The sequence below is a fragment of the Leptidea sinapis genome, chromosome 2, assembly GCF_905404315.1.
Source record: "Leptidea sinapis chromosome 2, ilLepSina1.1, whole genome shotgun sequence".
NCBI classification, from domain to species: Eukaryota; Metazoa; Arthropoda; class Insecta; order Lepidoptera; family Pieridae; genus Leptidea; species Leptidea sinapis.
Window position 1 is genome coordinate 8,315,104 of NC_066266.1, and position 14,823 is coordinate 8,329,926.

Genomic DNA, 14,823 nt, shown 5'->3' on the forward strand with positions numbered 1-14,823 from the left:
GGATAACCATAAAACAAGAAAGTTGTCATACCAGATTGCACTAAGCATAAGAATCGCCAAAGTTGCCTTAGCATTGCTTATAAGCGTCAAATCCATACAAAAAATGTCATTTAGACCTTACACAATAGTCTTTAGGCCTTAACGGTACATTAGATATAGAACAGGAGCTACTATTTTTAAATTGCTTACTATTTTTAAATACAAGAAAAATTGTAGCAATCAGGATTTTGTTTTTTATTTATTTTGATATACCAAGTGTCACTCGGTAAATACGAATTCTACACCGATCAAATGACACACTCTAAGCTTGTTGGTCTTTCAACGTCACATTGGCGAGTTGTGGTGCCCCTTCCACAGAAGCCACTAGAAAGAATAGAATAGAACGTCACCTCTCAAGCTAAATTCCATCGAGCACTTCAGAGCACAAAGCGTGCCAAACAATACATACAAACCCTCGAAAAACAACTCTCCTTCTAGTGCAGTCGGGTAAAAAGTACCCGATGGGTGGACTAAGTGACCTGCTTCCCGATACTAACTTATCGAATCTTCTACAGCATCTATCTCGGCGAACTTTTAGCAAAATCCACCAGACATAACCTCATTATCAGTTAATATAAGAAAGCATTGATGTCTGGCATACCAGCGCCATTCTCAATTTATTTCCTCCACACAGTCACTTTTGATCACCATGAGATTTCCATTAGGTGAACTTCTTGCCTAGTTGCATTCTAAGGTCGAATACCGATATAAGACACTAAGGCGAAAAAAGAATGCTAATAAACGAATAAGAACAAGTGTTTGAGGCGATGGAGTGAAAAAGGAGGAAGTCCTTTCATTGGCCTTCATTTGCTTTATGCGGTCAAAGCCTTTTTTTATGACAATGAGGGACAAGATGACCAGAATGTTTAGTTGATGGTAATTAATACGCCTTGTCCATTACAATGCAGTGCCACTCACTCATTCTTGATAAACCTAAAAACTGTGGTACTATGATTACATTACCTTGAGACATAAGATGTTAAGTCTCATTTCCCTGGCCCTTCAGACTGAAAAACAATAATCTTTATACTGCTTCATCGCAGTAAAAAGCACCATTGTGGTACCCATAATCTAGCTGGCATCCTGTGCAAATTAGCCTCCCACTTCTAAAAATGTAAATCAGCCTTATATAATAAAATACGATGGTATATATATCTGAATCTGAATACAAATTAGGTAATTCTATAGTATAGGTACATGTTTATACTACTTACAGTAAAACAATTCATCTTTTTGGAATAATAAATAATCAATAAAAAAAAAATATTTATTAAATTAGTGAAAACCTCTAAAACATTGCTTTTACATCTTTAAAAATCTATGCTTAGAACTAGGCATATATATTATGATACAGTATTTGTTAAGCCAAAAAATGGTGGATATCTGGTGTTCCTAAGCATTTAATAATATTTTGAATTAGTTACTATAGAATAAAATTATGATAAAACAACATCTTTGGACGGCTAAATGGTAAGCTTAGATAATTTATACCTATATCCAGAATCTAGATAGACTGTGACAGCTGTGAACATGTCAAAAAAAAGGTGAACTGTTAACCTCTATTTTCAACAACACACACATACTAAAGTGACATAAATATTGTGAGTGTATATGACAAGTCACACACCTAAAGTAATGTAACCAAAATGGCCTGTTTTCTAAGAATAAGAGGCTTTATTTAGATTATAGATGTATAAATTATCTAAAATTGAAGGCTATATTTAACATTTTCTTGACAGGTATGGTATGGTACATCGATATTTTTATGAATATTATTGCTTTAATAAAAAACATAATAATAACTTATGAATATGAAAAAGTTAAACTAAAGAGTAATGAAATATAAATACATATTTAAAATTATTGATAATCAGTTCTTTTTTTTTAATATTAACCCTAAGTCTATTTAACTAATAGACTATTATTATTAATTATAATAATAATACTTTAATGTGTGCAATTATCACCTGGTTTTAAGATCTTCTCTTAGTTTATAATGTATAAGCTGCATACAGACTGTTGCATCTTCCGCACTGTCATGGCCGTCAACAGAATTTTGAATTATTTTCTTTAAATATTCAGATGATAAATTTCTTAAGGCTCTCTTATAAGGAGGACCCATTTTATGAGGGAATAACACACTAGTATCTATGACAGTATCGTGAATTAATTTTAGAGCCTTAAAATCTGATTCCAAGCTGTGCCCTATTAATATTGTTCTACTGTTAAACATAGCTAATAAAGTGGCCTGCACTTCAAGTAGTGTTGTTCTCACATTCATCATTTGTTCTTCAGTTATTCCCGAATATCGAGTATTATAGTCTACTATTGGATGTAAAGGCTTTATAAGGGTTTCGTAAATCACCTTACACTCTGAATTAATTACTGTTACCCTTGTCAAATCTAAGCCATGTGTTGTGTAACACATTTCACAGTCTAAAGCATAAACGCCATAGTCCTCCATTTCTCGCTCTGGAGGCATCGTTTTTATATAGCCTTTAAGATTATCAAAATCTGTGTATTCATATACATGAGTGGAAGCTATACAGCATCCGTCTGAAGTGCCATCTTGGCTGCAACATTGGTATTTAACTTCACCTCGATACCTATATTTTTTGTTTGGATGATATATACAGTCTTCTTTAATAGAAGGAAAACCTTTCTTATCAATAGTATATTCTTTCTTACACCTACAACAAGTTCTGATGAAGCCTTTGGGAGGTGTTTGCTTATTTTGTCCATATATAATAGCCCTGCCCTTTTCTCCTGAACTATGGACCCTTGGAAAGCCATTGTTCTGTAAATCATCTTCATTCAAAATCCATTTCTTTATATTATTATAGAATTTTGCACCAGAATACTGTTTACAGTCATCATAATTTTTCTTGCCTCTGTTTTCAATACTCCATGAACCACTCACAGCGCCAGTATTACTATTAGGGGTTTTGAGTGCAGCGGAGCAATCGGGCCCAGACTTCTTAACACCATTACACTCCTGTAGTTCTTTTTTTAACCTACTTATAGCTAACACAGATGAATTTTTATAAATTGGTACTGTGTTGCATTTCTTACTAGTTGTTAACTCTTCATGCTGTGCTCTTGCATAGGCATCAGTTGGTGATGAATAAATCTTCAAACATTGGTCTATCATTAAATTTAAATAGGTGGATCTGATATTTGCTGGAATTTTTGACCCCAAAGGTTCCAATACACCTGGCCTATCAATAAATTTGTCATTTGGTACATGTGCAACTCTTTGTGATCCTTTTTTTACAGTCTGTATTGTTGTAGATGGCATACTTGTTGATGGTATGCTTGTTGATGGTTCATTTCTAATAGTATTAACAGTAGAAATTGATCTCTTTGCGGTTAACATTGTAGAAGCATATGGTACATGGGCTATGCGAATCTTGGTGTTTCCTGGTCCAGATAACAATTTCGAGCTTTCTGTTTTTACAGTATTACTTATTGTTGGGGTTTGCTCTGCAATATTTTTGTTTGCATGAAACTGTTTAATTTTAACCAATCGTTCTGCCATTGCTTGAGCTGCACTGACTTTGAAATTGGGTTTTACAGTAGGTTTAGGTATTACTTTAATATCTTTGTCAATTGCACGTGATATCCTCTTTTTTGTAGGAATATATTCTTCGTCAGATGCAATTTCCTGGGTATTGGTATTCTCTTCGGGAATTTTTGCTTTGGGTTCTGGTACATATTCTTCAAAAATTCGCTTGCATTCTTCAGCTATATCTTCGTCATCAAGCTCTGATAGTAATTCTTCATCCTGTAATTCCATATTATCAGACATATTCTGATCACAATCAGAAATGGTTTCTGATTTATTATCTTCTTTCTTTTTCTTCTCATGTTTTGTTTTTTTATGAGATTTACTGTGAGTATCATGTTTTTTCTTTTTGTCTTCTTTTCTAGTTTTTGAGCTCTTTGAATCTCTAGTTGTATGTGATGATGTATTTTTTTTTGAGTCAGATGACTTAGAATGATGATCTGTAACTTTTGAACTTGAGTGTGATTTTTTATCATATTTATTAGAACTTTCTTTTGTTTTATCTGTTTTACTACTTTTATGGTTTGATTTTCGATCAGGGTCTTTTGAATGCTTATTTTGTTCCCGGTGTGAACTTTTACTGCTTGACTGGGACCTTGTCTTTTCATGATCTTTATGTTTTTTACAATTCTCAGCTATAGAATCTTTACTATCTTTTTCATGTAATTGTTTTTTAACACTTTCTTTCTTTCTATCTGCTTCAGACTCTGAATATTCTTTATCACTTTTGGGTTGAACTTTATCACATTTTTTTTCAAGTTGTTCTAATTTTACAACTTCCTCTTTTTTAGTTAGCAATTGATCTGCTCTCATTTCTTCGTTTTCAATTTCTTCATCATCCAATATCTGATCTAGGATATCAAACTCTGGACCCAAATCATCAAAACCATTCAGATCATTTGATGTCTTTTGTTTTTTTGTTGGTGGCTCATCCTCATCACTTGAAAAACAGGGAACTAAGTTCTTAGGTGTAGGCTGGTATTTAACACTTGGAAAATCAACCTTTTTAGAAACAACTGCTGGTTTATACTCAATAATTCTTTTCTTACTGGTATATTTATCAGATGGGACATAGTTCATACTAGAACTTTGTGATCCACTTATTGTATATTCTTGTATTTTAGTCTCTGTGCCCGGTTTATATTTCTCATTTGACTCTTTTACAGAGCCAATTGGTGAATAGGTATCAAGCTGCGCACTCTCAGCACCTGGTGTATATTGAACAGGTGCAACATAAAGCTTTGAACCAAGAGTGTCTACAGGCCTTTTTATTTGCAAAGAAGAGGGCTTTCGAGGTGTATAAGGAACTGGAATATGTCTGCGTCTTTGATCCGAATTCTCTTGTGTTTCTGATTCACTATTATTTTTATTTAATTCTGATATTGGTGTTGGGTTATATGTCGCTTTACTATGCGTTAACTGGTTAGTATTTGGGTTGTCTTTAGAGGACGACGTAGCTTTACACTCGGTTTGTTTCAGAACTTTTTGGACTGCTGCTGAAACTAGTTTTTGCAGTTTCTCTCCATGTACAACGCCATCACCGTTTATATTTTGTGCTTCTTTTCTAACGTGACGAAAATGGCAATAGGGCCGATCACATAAACCTGTATTGTAGAACGGACAGTTTATGCCATTAAAATAGCCTGTTGATGGAAGCATGTTTGAAATAAATAAATACACTTCAAAATTATAAGCTTATAAGAGAAATTCACACATCTACAACAGTTTTCTTGTAATTTTTAATAAAACTATTTAAAACAAATAGATACTCAGGCTGAAAGCAAACGCAAAGACAATTTTAGGGATCAATCTTCAGTACCTACTACCTAGTTTCCTTTCATCAAAAGAGGTGACAAGTGACAATGATAAACATATATCCGTTCCATTTTTTTTAATTAAGAGCATTGGTAATGAAACTATCAGCTCAAAACCAAAATACAATAAAAGAAGAATAATATGTATTTATTAATATTATTAACAGCTGCACAAATAAAAAGTTTATTAACAAGTGTATTCATTCATCCTTACATTACGAATAGTATATACTCGGCATAAATATGTATTTGCATTCCATTTTTTCGACATTATTATCAGATGACACAGATGAGATTACCATAAACTTTCACTCGTTTAGTGAAAAGAGAACAAATATTGGAATTTATACTGGGTGAAATTTAATACGATCTTTCATTTTGTAACCCGCGTGGTACCAACATACAATAAGTTCATGTCCCGCTACAATCTACTCCCTATTCATAATATTCGATACCTACTACGACGATGACTTGACGACCTGTACAGCCGAGTGGTTAGCCATCCTACCTACTAAGCTAAAGGTCCCGGGTTCGAATCCCGGTAGGTGCAAGCATTTATATGAGGAATATGGATGTTTATATGTATTTATGTTATGTTTAAGCAGGTATATTGTATTAAATATATAATTGACTTGCAACCCATAACACAGGCTATATGCCTAATTTAGGGCAAGATAATTTGTGTTTGATAATTTGTCAATATTATTACAATGTGAGTTCTATAACGGCTTTACTCACGATTCATCAGTTTTGGTAATTGGCACCGATTAGTACGTGTCAGTGTGACGTCACCGTGAACTCACTAGATCATAGAATTTACTACATTCACCCTGATGAAGGGCCTTCAAATAGTCGAAACTACACGGTACCAACATGCTAAGTTATATAAATGAATATTGTCACACGAAATTCTTATAATTTAATATAAATTAACATAAGACCCGGAAGGCTTTTCAGTTTTCTGAAGATCTGAAGCTATTAATATTAGCATTTGTACATAAAAGACATATGAACAAGAAAACACCCTTGCCCCCCGTAACCCCCACAAGATCGACCGATGATCTAATCAAGATCGCTGGAATAGGTTGCGACGCAGCACCGATCGTCATGGCAATCTTTGGGGGAGGCCCTTGTTCAGCAGTGGACGTCTTTCCTCTCAAATGATAATAAATCAATATTGTTGGTTTTTGCAAAATTTTTTGAGACCGTTGTCCATGTCATGTATCCAGATTTTTTTGACAATAAGGGACGAGAAGAGCAGAACATTCAGCTGATGGTACTGTGATGGATTGACACGCCATGCCCATTACAATGTAGTGGCGCTCAGGATTCTTGAAATATCCAAAAATACTGAGTGGCACTACAATTACGCTCGTCTTCTTGAGATATAAGATGTTAAGTCTCGTTTGCCCAATATTTTCACTAGCTACATTACCCTTCAGACCGAAACAGAATAATGCTTACACATTACTTCTTCACGGTAGAAATAGGTGCCATTGTGGTATTCATTATGTAGCCGGCATTCTGTGCAAAGGGCCCTCCCACTGGTAAAGTTGTCCCAGTTGTCACAGCTTAAATTCCATCCTCTCACTACAGCTTTATGCAATATAGATTAACCGTCATCAACCTCGCTGCATTCACAGACTGTGTAGTGTGTAACTAAATAGATGGGGGCTCTTAAGAATACGTTGTGTACATCATGGCAGATTATTCTAAATGTGTTGACCGCACTAAACATTGTATCTAATGATTCTATATTATAGCTAGTCGTACGGATTGTTTTAGAGACGCCAAATTATTATGGCGTTTAGAGCAAGCCGTACTCTATAAAACTGACCATAAATCATAATCCAGCGGATTAAGACCGGGACTAGACGACGGGCAGTCTTGAGCTCTGATGAAGTCCGATACGTTCGTTTCCAACCAATACTGCGTAGACCGAGCTTGAGTCTTGCTGGAAGGACTATTCTTGGTTATTGAACATAGTGTTGTGAAAGGGGCTTCACTACCTTCTCAAGAATGGTTGAATCTTGATACACTTGTGTCAATGTTCAATTAATCCTTCATAGCTACTACCCCGCCAAACCATGTATTTAAGCTGTTTTCTAGGGTTATCAAGAATCGTATATGTCGCACCTACTCCTGTAACAATTTGGGAACTGTACTCTCAAAATTGTTGACGAGTAGGTCTACCTTGGACAAACAATCCAGTTAAGCAGATCCAATTTCATGCAAGAGGTCACTTGTCGAATCCAACTCGGATGGGCCTTCGTCGTCCTTCGACGTCCCAAATACCACAGTGTCTGAAAACGAAGGTTTTCAACCAGTGTGTCTTGCCAGTGATGACTTACGGTACGCAGACGTGGTCGCTAACTATGGGCCTGTTGCGGAAGCTCATGGCGGGTGGCACAGTAAAGTCCTCGATTGGCGACCACGTACCGGAAGACGCAGTGTTGGTAGGCCCCTACAAGATTGACCGACGATCTGGTCAAGATGTAGGACCGAAATTCGTGGAGATCTTTTGGGGAGTTGGATGATGTTGAGTCTCATTCATATTGTTATACAAATGTCTAATATCTAACTTGTAACGTAATACCTTCGTAGCATTATAGATCGTGCATAATAACTGTAATAAGCGTATGCCGAAAGATTCGTTCTGAAAAGAACATTTTATTTTATATAACGTAATATTAGCTCTGATAAGAACCATTTCATAATGCTGTACATCAACTCATAGAATCATACAGATCACCAGTAGTCATCTCATCGAAGTACAAGCATCGTCACGTTCTCTCGACGACCGCAGATGTACTCACGTGATCAGTCACATGCTCCGCATTACATAACCTCGCAACAAGGCCGAGCGTACTCAACTGAAGCGTCGCGGGGTCGATCACTATTCATTCATTTTAATCAATGAGCGACAGAGTAGGTGCTAAAAGCTCATTGACATCGGATGATCGAGGTTCGACTCGAGTTTACTGCGATAGCATTAGTTTTAAAGCGAGATAGAACACATAATATTATTCTCAATTCTTATTGAATGAAACGTTTTACTATTGGTCAAAATGTAAGCTTTAGTATTGGTGTGTATTTTCTAAACATGTAATTTTTTTTTATGTAACAATTGTAATTGGTTTACTAGTTTTAAGGATTTTGTATATATATCATGTAACTGAAATAAATCATCATCTTCCACATATTCCTCACAGTCAAGCAGTTGTTTTATTTAATCGCGAAACGCTCAGTCTCTAAAGTGGTGACCCCGACGTGATTTAATTATCGTGTTGTACATCTTTTAACGCAATTTGTTTCCTTTCCTTAGAAAATTAATGTGGAATCAAACACAATCACATGTGGAACATTCAAGAAAATTTACAATGTGAAATAAATAATTCAAAATAAAATGAAATCCGAAACTAAATACGGCGGATGCACGTATCGTTCGAGCCTAAATCTCAAAAAAATAATGGAAATAAAAAACCTTTGTATTGACTCAAATGTCACATTTTCACATGACACATACCTACCTACTTTGCATTTCATAACTCTCAACTCAATAATTTGTGTCATGGCTGTCGGATCAAATCGGACCGAGTTTGTTGCCTATACGCAATACCGACACTGTTTCGCAATTTATTGAAGGTAAAATTTTGTCAAAGCTCATTTCGTTTAAACAAGTACATAATGGAGTTAGTTATTAAGTTTTTTGACCGTTTACCGACTTCTTTTCAGGATGTGACAAAGTTAATAACAAACTTGATTGACAACGTAGCAAGTGCCTTAGAATTTTTATACCCCAATTTTGCTGATAAAATATAAGAATGATAGAAGAAATTGTAAAAGATTATACTGCTTACCTGAACTTGGATTTAGGAAGCAATTTGCAAACCATACAAGATGTGATTGATAATATGATAACTAGATTAGAAGAATTGACAAGCGTCTTGCACATGATAAAGACAAAAAACAATGATTGTAACAAAAGTGTAACCCAAGATATATGTAGCTATCGAAATGAAGTAACTAATTTATCAAAAAAAATAAAAGTACTTGATCAGGTTGTTTCAAGATTACAGAGAAATGTTGATATTTTAGAGAAGCGAGTTGAAAAGGCAGAAACTGATTTTGGACTGTCTCAAGATAACAAACTAAAGAGTATATTTAAACCTTTTCTTATGAAAAACAAAGAATCACAATCCAGTAATGACACTCTAAGTGTGCCTTTTGAGAATTTACCTATAATCAGTGTTATGGATTGCTTTGAAAGTACCTGATGATTCCAGTAATGTGTCCATTTTTATGATTTTAATGAAACAATATTTTAAGAATAGCTTTATTTACTTAAGAGATTAATTATTATTTTTAATAATACTGGTTTCTTTATTTTTACTGCGTCCCTGTTGATCCAAATCCTCCTTCACCTCTATTTGTTTCAGATAGGTTAGAAACTTCAATAAGCTCGGGATAGTAAATTTTTTCACAAATCAATTGTGCAATTCTATCACCTTTGTTGACCACAAATTCCTTATCTGAATGGTTGAATAGTACAACACCTACATTTCCACGATAATCTTCATCAATGACACCAGCTGAAACATATCAAATATTTAGTCTCAGAAAGGTTCATATTTCAATTAATATGGCATTTACTGTAGCTGTGTAGATGATAATGAATGTTGTTGCCAAAATAACTTTTCTATTTTGACCTATACAAAGTAAACACACCCAATCCAAGAATAATATGGGTGGACTTGCTCACTCATCTGTGCAAGCAAAATACCTATACATATAAATAAAATTGGAGTGTCTGTTTGTAATATTGAAATAACCGTTTTTTACTACATCTATATAAATATATATACAGTACATACACCAAAATAACATTTTTTACAATTTTATTCTGTTTGTTCCGGCTAATCTCTGAAATGGCTGGACAAATTTTGACGGGACTTTTATTGGCAGATAGCTGATGTAATAAGAAGTATGTTAAGCTATGTTTATTTTAGAAAAATAAAGTAATGTTACATGTCCATGAAAAAAAAATAATTTATATGGCAAAACAATGTTTGCCAGGTCAGCTAGTTTGGCTTCACACCCCTTTATGTACAGCTATCCACAAGTAGCAGTGAATGTGTTCAAAAGCCTATTGATAAGAAATAGAATAACAATCTCAGAATATTCAACATTTAAAATTCATCAACAAGTGTATGTACAGTTAGGGTTTCCAGTCATACACTAAAATAGAGTATTGCTTGCATACTATTTTTCTTGTAGGTTTACTTTTTACGGTTTTAATCTATAACACTAATAGAGTATGTATGCTAAAATACTCTTTTTTACAAAATTTTTACTATAGGTACTATTGCCAGTCATGTAATATTATTCAAACCCATTATCATAACCACAAAGTCACCTTTTTAATGTTAATATGTTAACAAAAAGTACAAAATAAATGATACTCTTTTTTGGTAGTCTGTACTCTTTATTAAGCTTCTTTGAAATCAGATATACTCTATTAATTCTATATATTATTATTTCTTCTAATAAAAGTTGGCAACCGGATGTACAGTTGATTTGATGATTAAAAAGGGTACAATAATTTGTAACTGTGTAATAGCTATGTTATTATTCAAACACTTGTGAAATTATAATTAAAACAGTATGTTTATGTATTTTCTTCAAATGTCTTAAGAAAACATATAAGTTTATCGAACCAGGCAAAGTACCACTGTTCACAATTTAAATTATAAATGAAAATACACATATTTAGCCAGAGGTTGACCCGTTTAATGTACAGAATAGGAAGAACTTAGTATCACTTGTGTTAAATACAGAGCAAGAGTTGCAAGCCACTTACTGTTCCTGAGGTCATGAGAAAGCTGAAATGCCAGCACATCTTGGAATTGAATAGATGTCCATAATTCATTGGAGAGTGTTTTACCTATTAGGGATTCTACTCTAAATAACATTGAATTCATCTGCTCATAGTCTTTCGACTGATTGCATGATAATTTATATATAAAAAAAAAAATTGTGTAAAACTATGGTCAAAAATGTGGTCTTATAATTTACCTACACAATACCTACAGGAAAAAGGACAGTAAAACATATTATGTATCTAATAATTCATATGTTTATCAAGCACAAAAAAAAGCAAACAACAACTATAAGAAATGATTGCAAAGGAAATAATTGTGTATTTATATATTGTTTGCTGCTGCCAAGCCTGTGTCACTCCCCATGTCGGTAACGAAATTTTAAGTAAATGTGGCAGTCTACGGAGTAGGCCAGTTAGAAGGAACTCACATGCGATCTTCATTGTCACCTACTTCACTGATCCGACTGATTTAAAAATGGATATGAATTTAAGCATCCTTAAGATGCTAAAACAATCTAATTTCAAGTGATTATTATTATAATGAAATTAACCTATTTATTTCCTACATACTTAGTAGGGTTGGCTATGTTGTGGAACACAATGCATACATTCCTATCTGCAACAAATGTAGGTTTGACAATAAAAGAATATTGATTTAAAAATATGATTACATACCTATTTATATTATAGAAAAAATTGAGCTATTTTTATAAGATGACCTAATACTAGATAGGTACAGTTTTAGGTAAAGAAGTCAACCCTAATGTTGTCAGAAGAGGTAAGAGTCATGAGATAGAAAGAGAGGTAACTTCTAGGTGAATAAAAATGTAGGTTCAAAGCACTGTGTGATCTGAATTACACCTTATTGCATGACCACAAGAGTCCCTATTTCTTTAATTGATTTTGTGGAGTGAGGCTTCCGTACTTATACAACTATATATTCTTTGCTGGTGCCTGGAGCCCTGGGCTTCAGATAATTGATCTGTAGCCTTCATAACCTTCATATTTTTGTACATCCATGCATAGTTCCACCACTGTGTTTAGCTTGAGGCCTTTTCATATCTGTTAATAATCAATATAAAACCACCCACATCAACTCACTTTAAATCTATATATATAAAAGAGAATGTATGTTTGTATGTTCCCTAATAACTCCTAAACTATTCGACCAATCTCAATGAAATCTTTTGAAATAGATTCGTTGAAGCTCAAGGAAGGTTAACATATATAGTTTGTTGTGTCACAATCCCACCCACACATTTACTATATCCCTCGAACCGTTTATTGACAGAACAAGGTCTGTCGGGTCAGCTAGTTATAAATAAATATGAAACTCACCACCAACATCAATGAAATTCTTTACAGCTAATCCAGAACGTGGGGCAACTCTGCCATAACATTCAGATGGCAATTCTATTTGTAAGTCTGTTTTGACTAATTCTTTACCCCTAGCTGGTACAACATAGTCATAAGCACTGCAAATAGAATTAATAAAGATTAAACAGATAGCAAATATTGAAGTAGTAAATCTGTATGTTCTGCTGCAATTATTTCGGGATGAAAAATATTCGTTAAAAGGTCTGTCTTTTGGCTAAGTATGATATCAGTTATTAATATTGTGGTGTTAATATGGTCATAAATAAACTGAACAAAGTCTGATAAACTTTTTCAATGTTGAATGTTCCAATAGTTGACGATACATGGTCAATGTTGGTAGTAACTATATAAAATAGAGGTCTAAGCTACATCAAGATTTCTTTTGCCCATAAATCTAACATTTTTCTTGTAATCAAGTATATGAGAAAAGTGATTTAAATGTCCTTCTTTTATTGTATGTCAGTTTGAGCTGATGATCTTGTTACCAATGCTCTAAATAAATAAAACTAAAAAATAATCAATGCTGCTAACAAGCTATAAATAATAAAATAGAGTTTAATCTGGATAATAATATAAAGGATGATTTTCTTTTAAATTCCTGTGATTTTAAATGCTATTGTCTAGTGTATTCTGTACATCACTATTGACTATTCAATCTGATAGTAGTCATTTTCCGCAGTTAAGCTGGTGTTTGGTGTTATCGATGTTAAAAAGTTTTTTGGGGTAAAAAGTAAGTAAGTATTTTTAATTTGCTTTGAAGTCTGATAGTTTTAAACATTTTATAATAGTCACTGAACTTTTATATGCAATTGGTTTGTTTCTTTAACTAGTATTAAAACAATCATAAAGTTACGAGATAAGTAACACCAAATTATATGATTCCACCATTTTGTTGAAGTTGGAACAGTGTTGTACCTTGGTCACTGTCAATCTATTGTACCTAGGTCAGTGGCCAAGGTACATTTAGATGTTGTATGTTGGCCAGGAGAATATTTTATTAAATTGTTTCACATTCATGTAATATAATATTCCTAACAAAATATAAAAGCTATATTGTCTCATTAGAAAAGAGAAACTATGAATATCGTTTTGATTTTGTTCAGGATTTGTAAGTTATTTTTTTGTTATGTGTCCTAGGTACACCACAGTACTGGCTTAAATACATAGGGTATATTATTTCCCTACTACCCAGAATAGACTAGGTTCATGTTATCCCAAAGCATAATGTAAATAAATTATATTGTAATATCTACAAATATTTAACAACACAACCAACCCTGTAAAGAAATTGCTAAATAATATTAGTTCACAATGCAGCTAGCCTATTCGTCGATATAGTCTTAATTTTAATGTTTTAAAGTAACAATGTAAGGAAGAGTACCTTTTCAAATCGAAACCAGCTGCTTTATCAGATCCTCTAACTGGAGGATATGCGTTTTCAGTGAGACGCGTAAATTTCAATTCTACCTTTGAAACCATTTTAGCTGCAAAAATTTTCTCTAATATACAAACGAGCAGTTACTGATACACCGGAGTTATAAACCTGGAATACATTAATCAATAATTAAAATGTACAATCAATCATTATTACTATAAAATACATAACTTGAGTAATTCTGCCTATTATTCCAAAATCCATAAAGAAATTTCTTTCTTAGCTTGCTGCTTAGTTATTCAATCAAAATAATATAATCAGAATAGACGTATTGTACTTACTATATTTTATTGCTACAATTCTTATATCTTTAAGTAATTAGAATTAGAAAAATATAAAGAACAAGCTTGAAAATTAAAATACTCACAAGTTTAGCGCTAAACGCAATTTTACCGCCTTTTCGTCTTAACAGCTGTCAGCACAGTGACAGAACATTTTTTTTGGCACTTCACTAGTGCACTGTATGCGCATTCAGCCAACAGAACACTTTATATCGAGCAAAGAGAATAATACGTTCAATATTGAGGTTGTCATGTAACTCAAAATTACAAATCTTGTGTATTCTTTTTATTACGGCTGTTGTGGAAAGGCAACTACAAATTCCAATGCGGTCCCAAGTTGACAATGATTATCGTATTTCTTTTCAATGATACAATACCCAATACAACTATTTTTTTATGCCATAAATTGGAAATTATTTTTTTAATACAAT

At 33.5% G+C, this 14,823-nt stretch overlaps 2 protein-coding genes across 3 annotated transcripts; both read right to left on the minus strand.

Moving 5' to 3' along the window:
* Nucleotides 1–1,294: 1,294 nt before the first annotated feature.
* On the minus strand, nt 1,295–5,424 carry LOC126975507 (RNA exonuclease 1 homolog). Its single transcript, XM_050823440.1, has one exon. The coding sequence runs from the start codon at nt 5,261–5,263 to the stop codon at nt 2,003–2,005; it is 3,261 nt and encodes a 1,086-aa protein (XP_050679397.1). The 5' UTR covers nt 5,264–5,424; the 3' UTR covers nt 1,295–2,002.
* Nucleotides 5,425–9,740: 4,316 nt separating this feature from the next.
* LOC126976685 (deoxyuridine 5'-triphosphate nucleotidohydrolase) lies at nt 9,741–14,553 on the minus strand. Of its 2 annotated transcripts, none has more exons than XM_050825183.1 (4): nt 14,479–14,553; nt 14,058–14,219; nt 12,638–12,774; nt 9,741–10,010 (listed from the first exon to the last, which is right to left on the minus strand). In XM_050825183.1, the coding sequence occupies exons 2-4, from the start codon at nt 14,153–14,155 to the stop codon at nt 9,808–9,810; spliced, it is 438 nt and encodes a 145-aa protein (XP_050681140.1). In that variant the 5' UTR covers nt 14,156–14,219; nt 14,479–14,553; the 3' UTR covers nt 9,741–9,807. The 2 variants fall into 2 exon arrangements, with proteins under 2 accessions (XP_050681140.1, XP_050681148.1); XM_050825191.1 differs by having other exon boundaries at nt 14,393–14,494.
* Nucleotides 14,554–14,823: the final 270 nt, after the last annotated feature.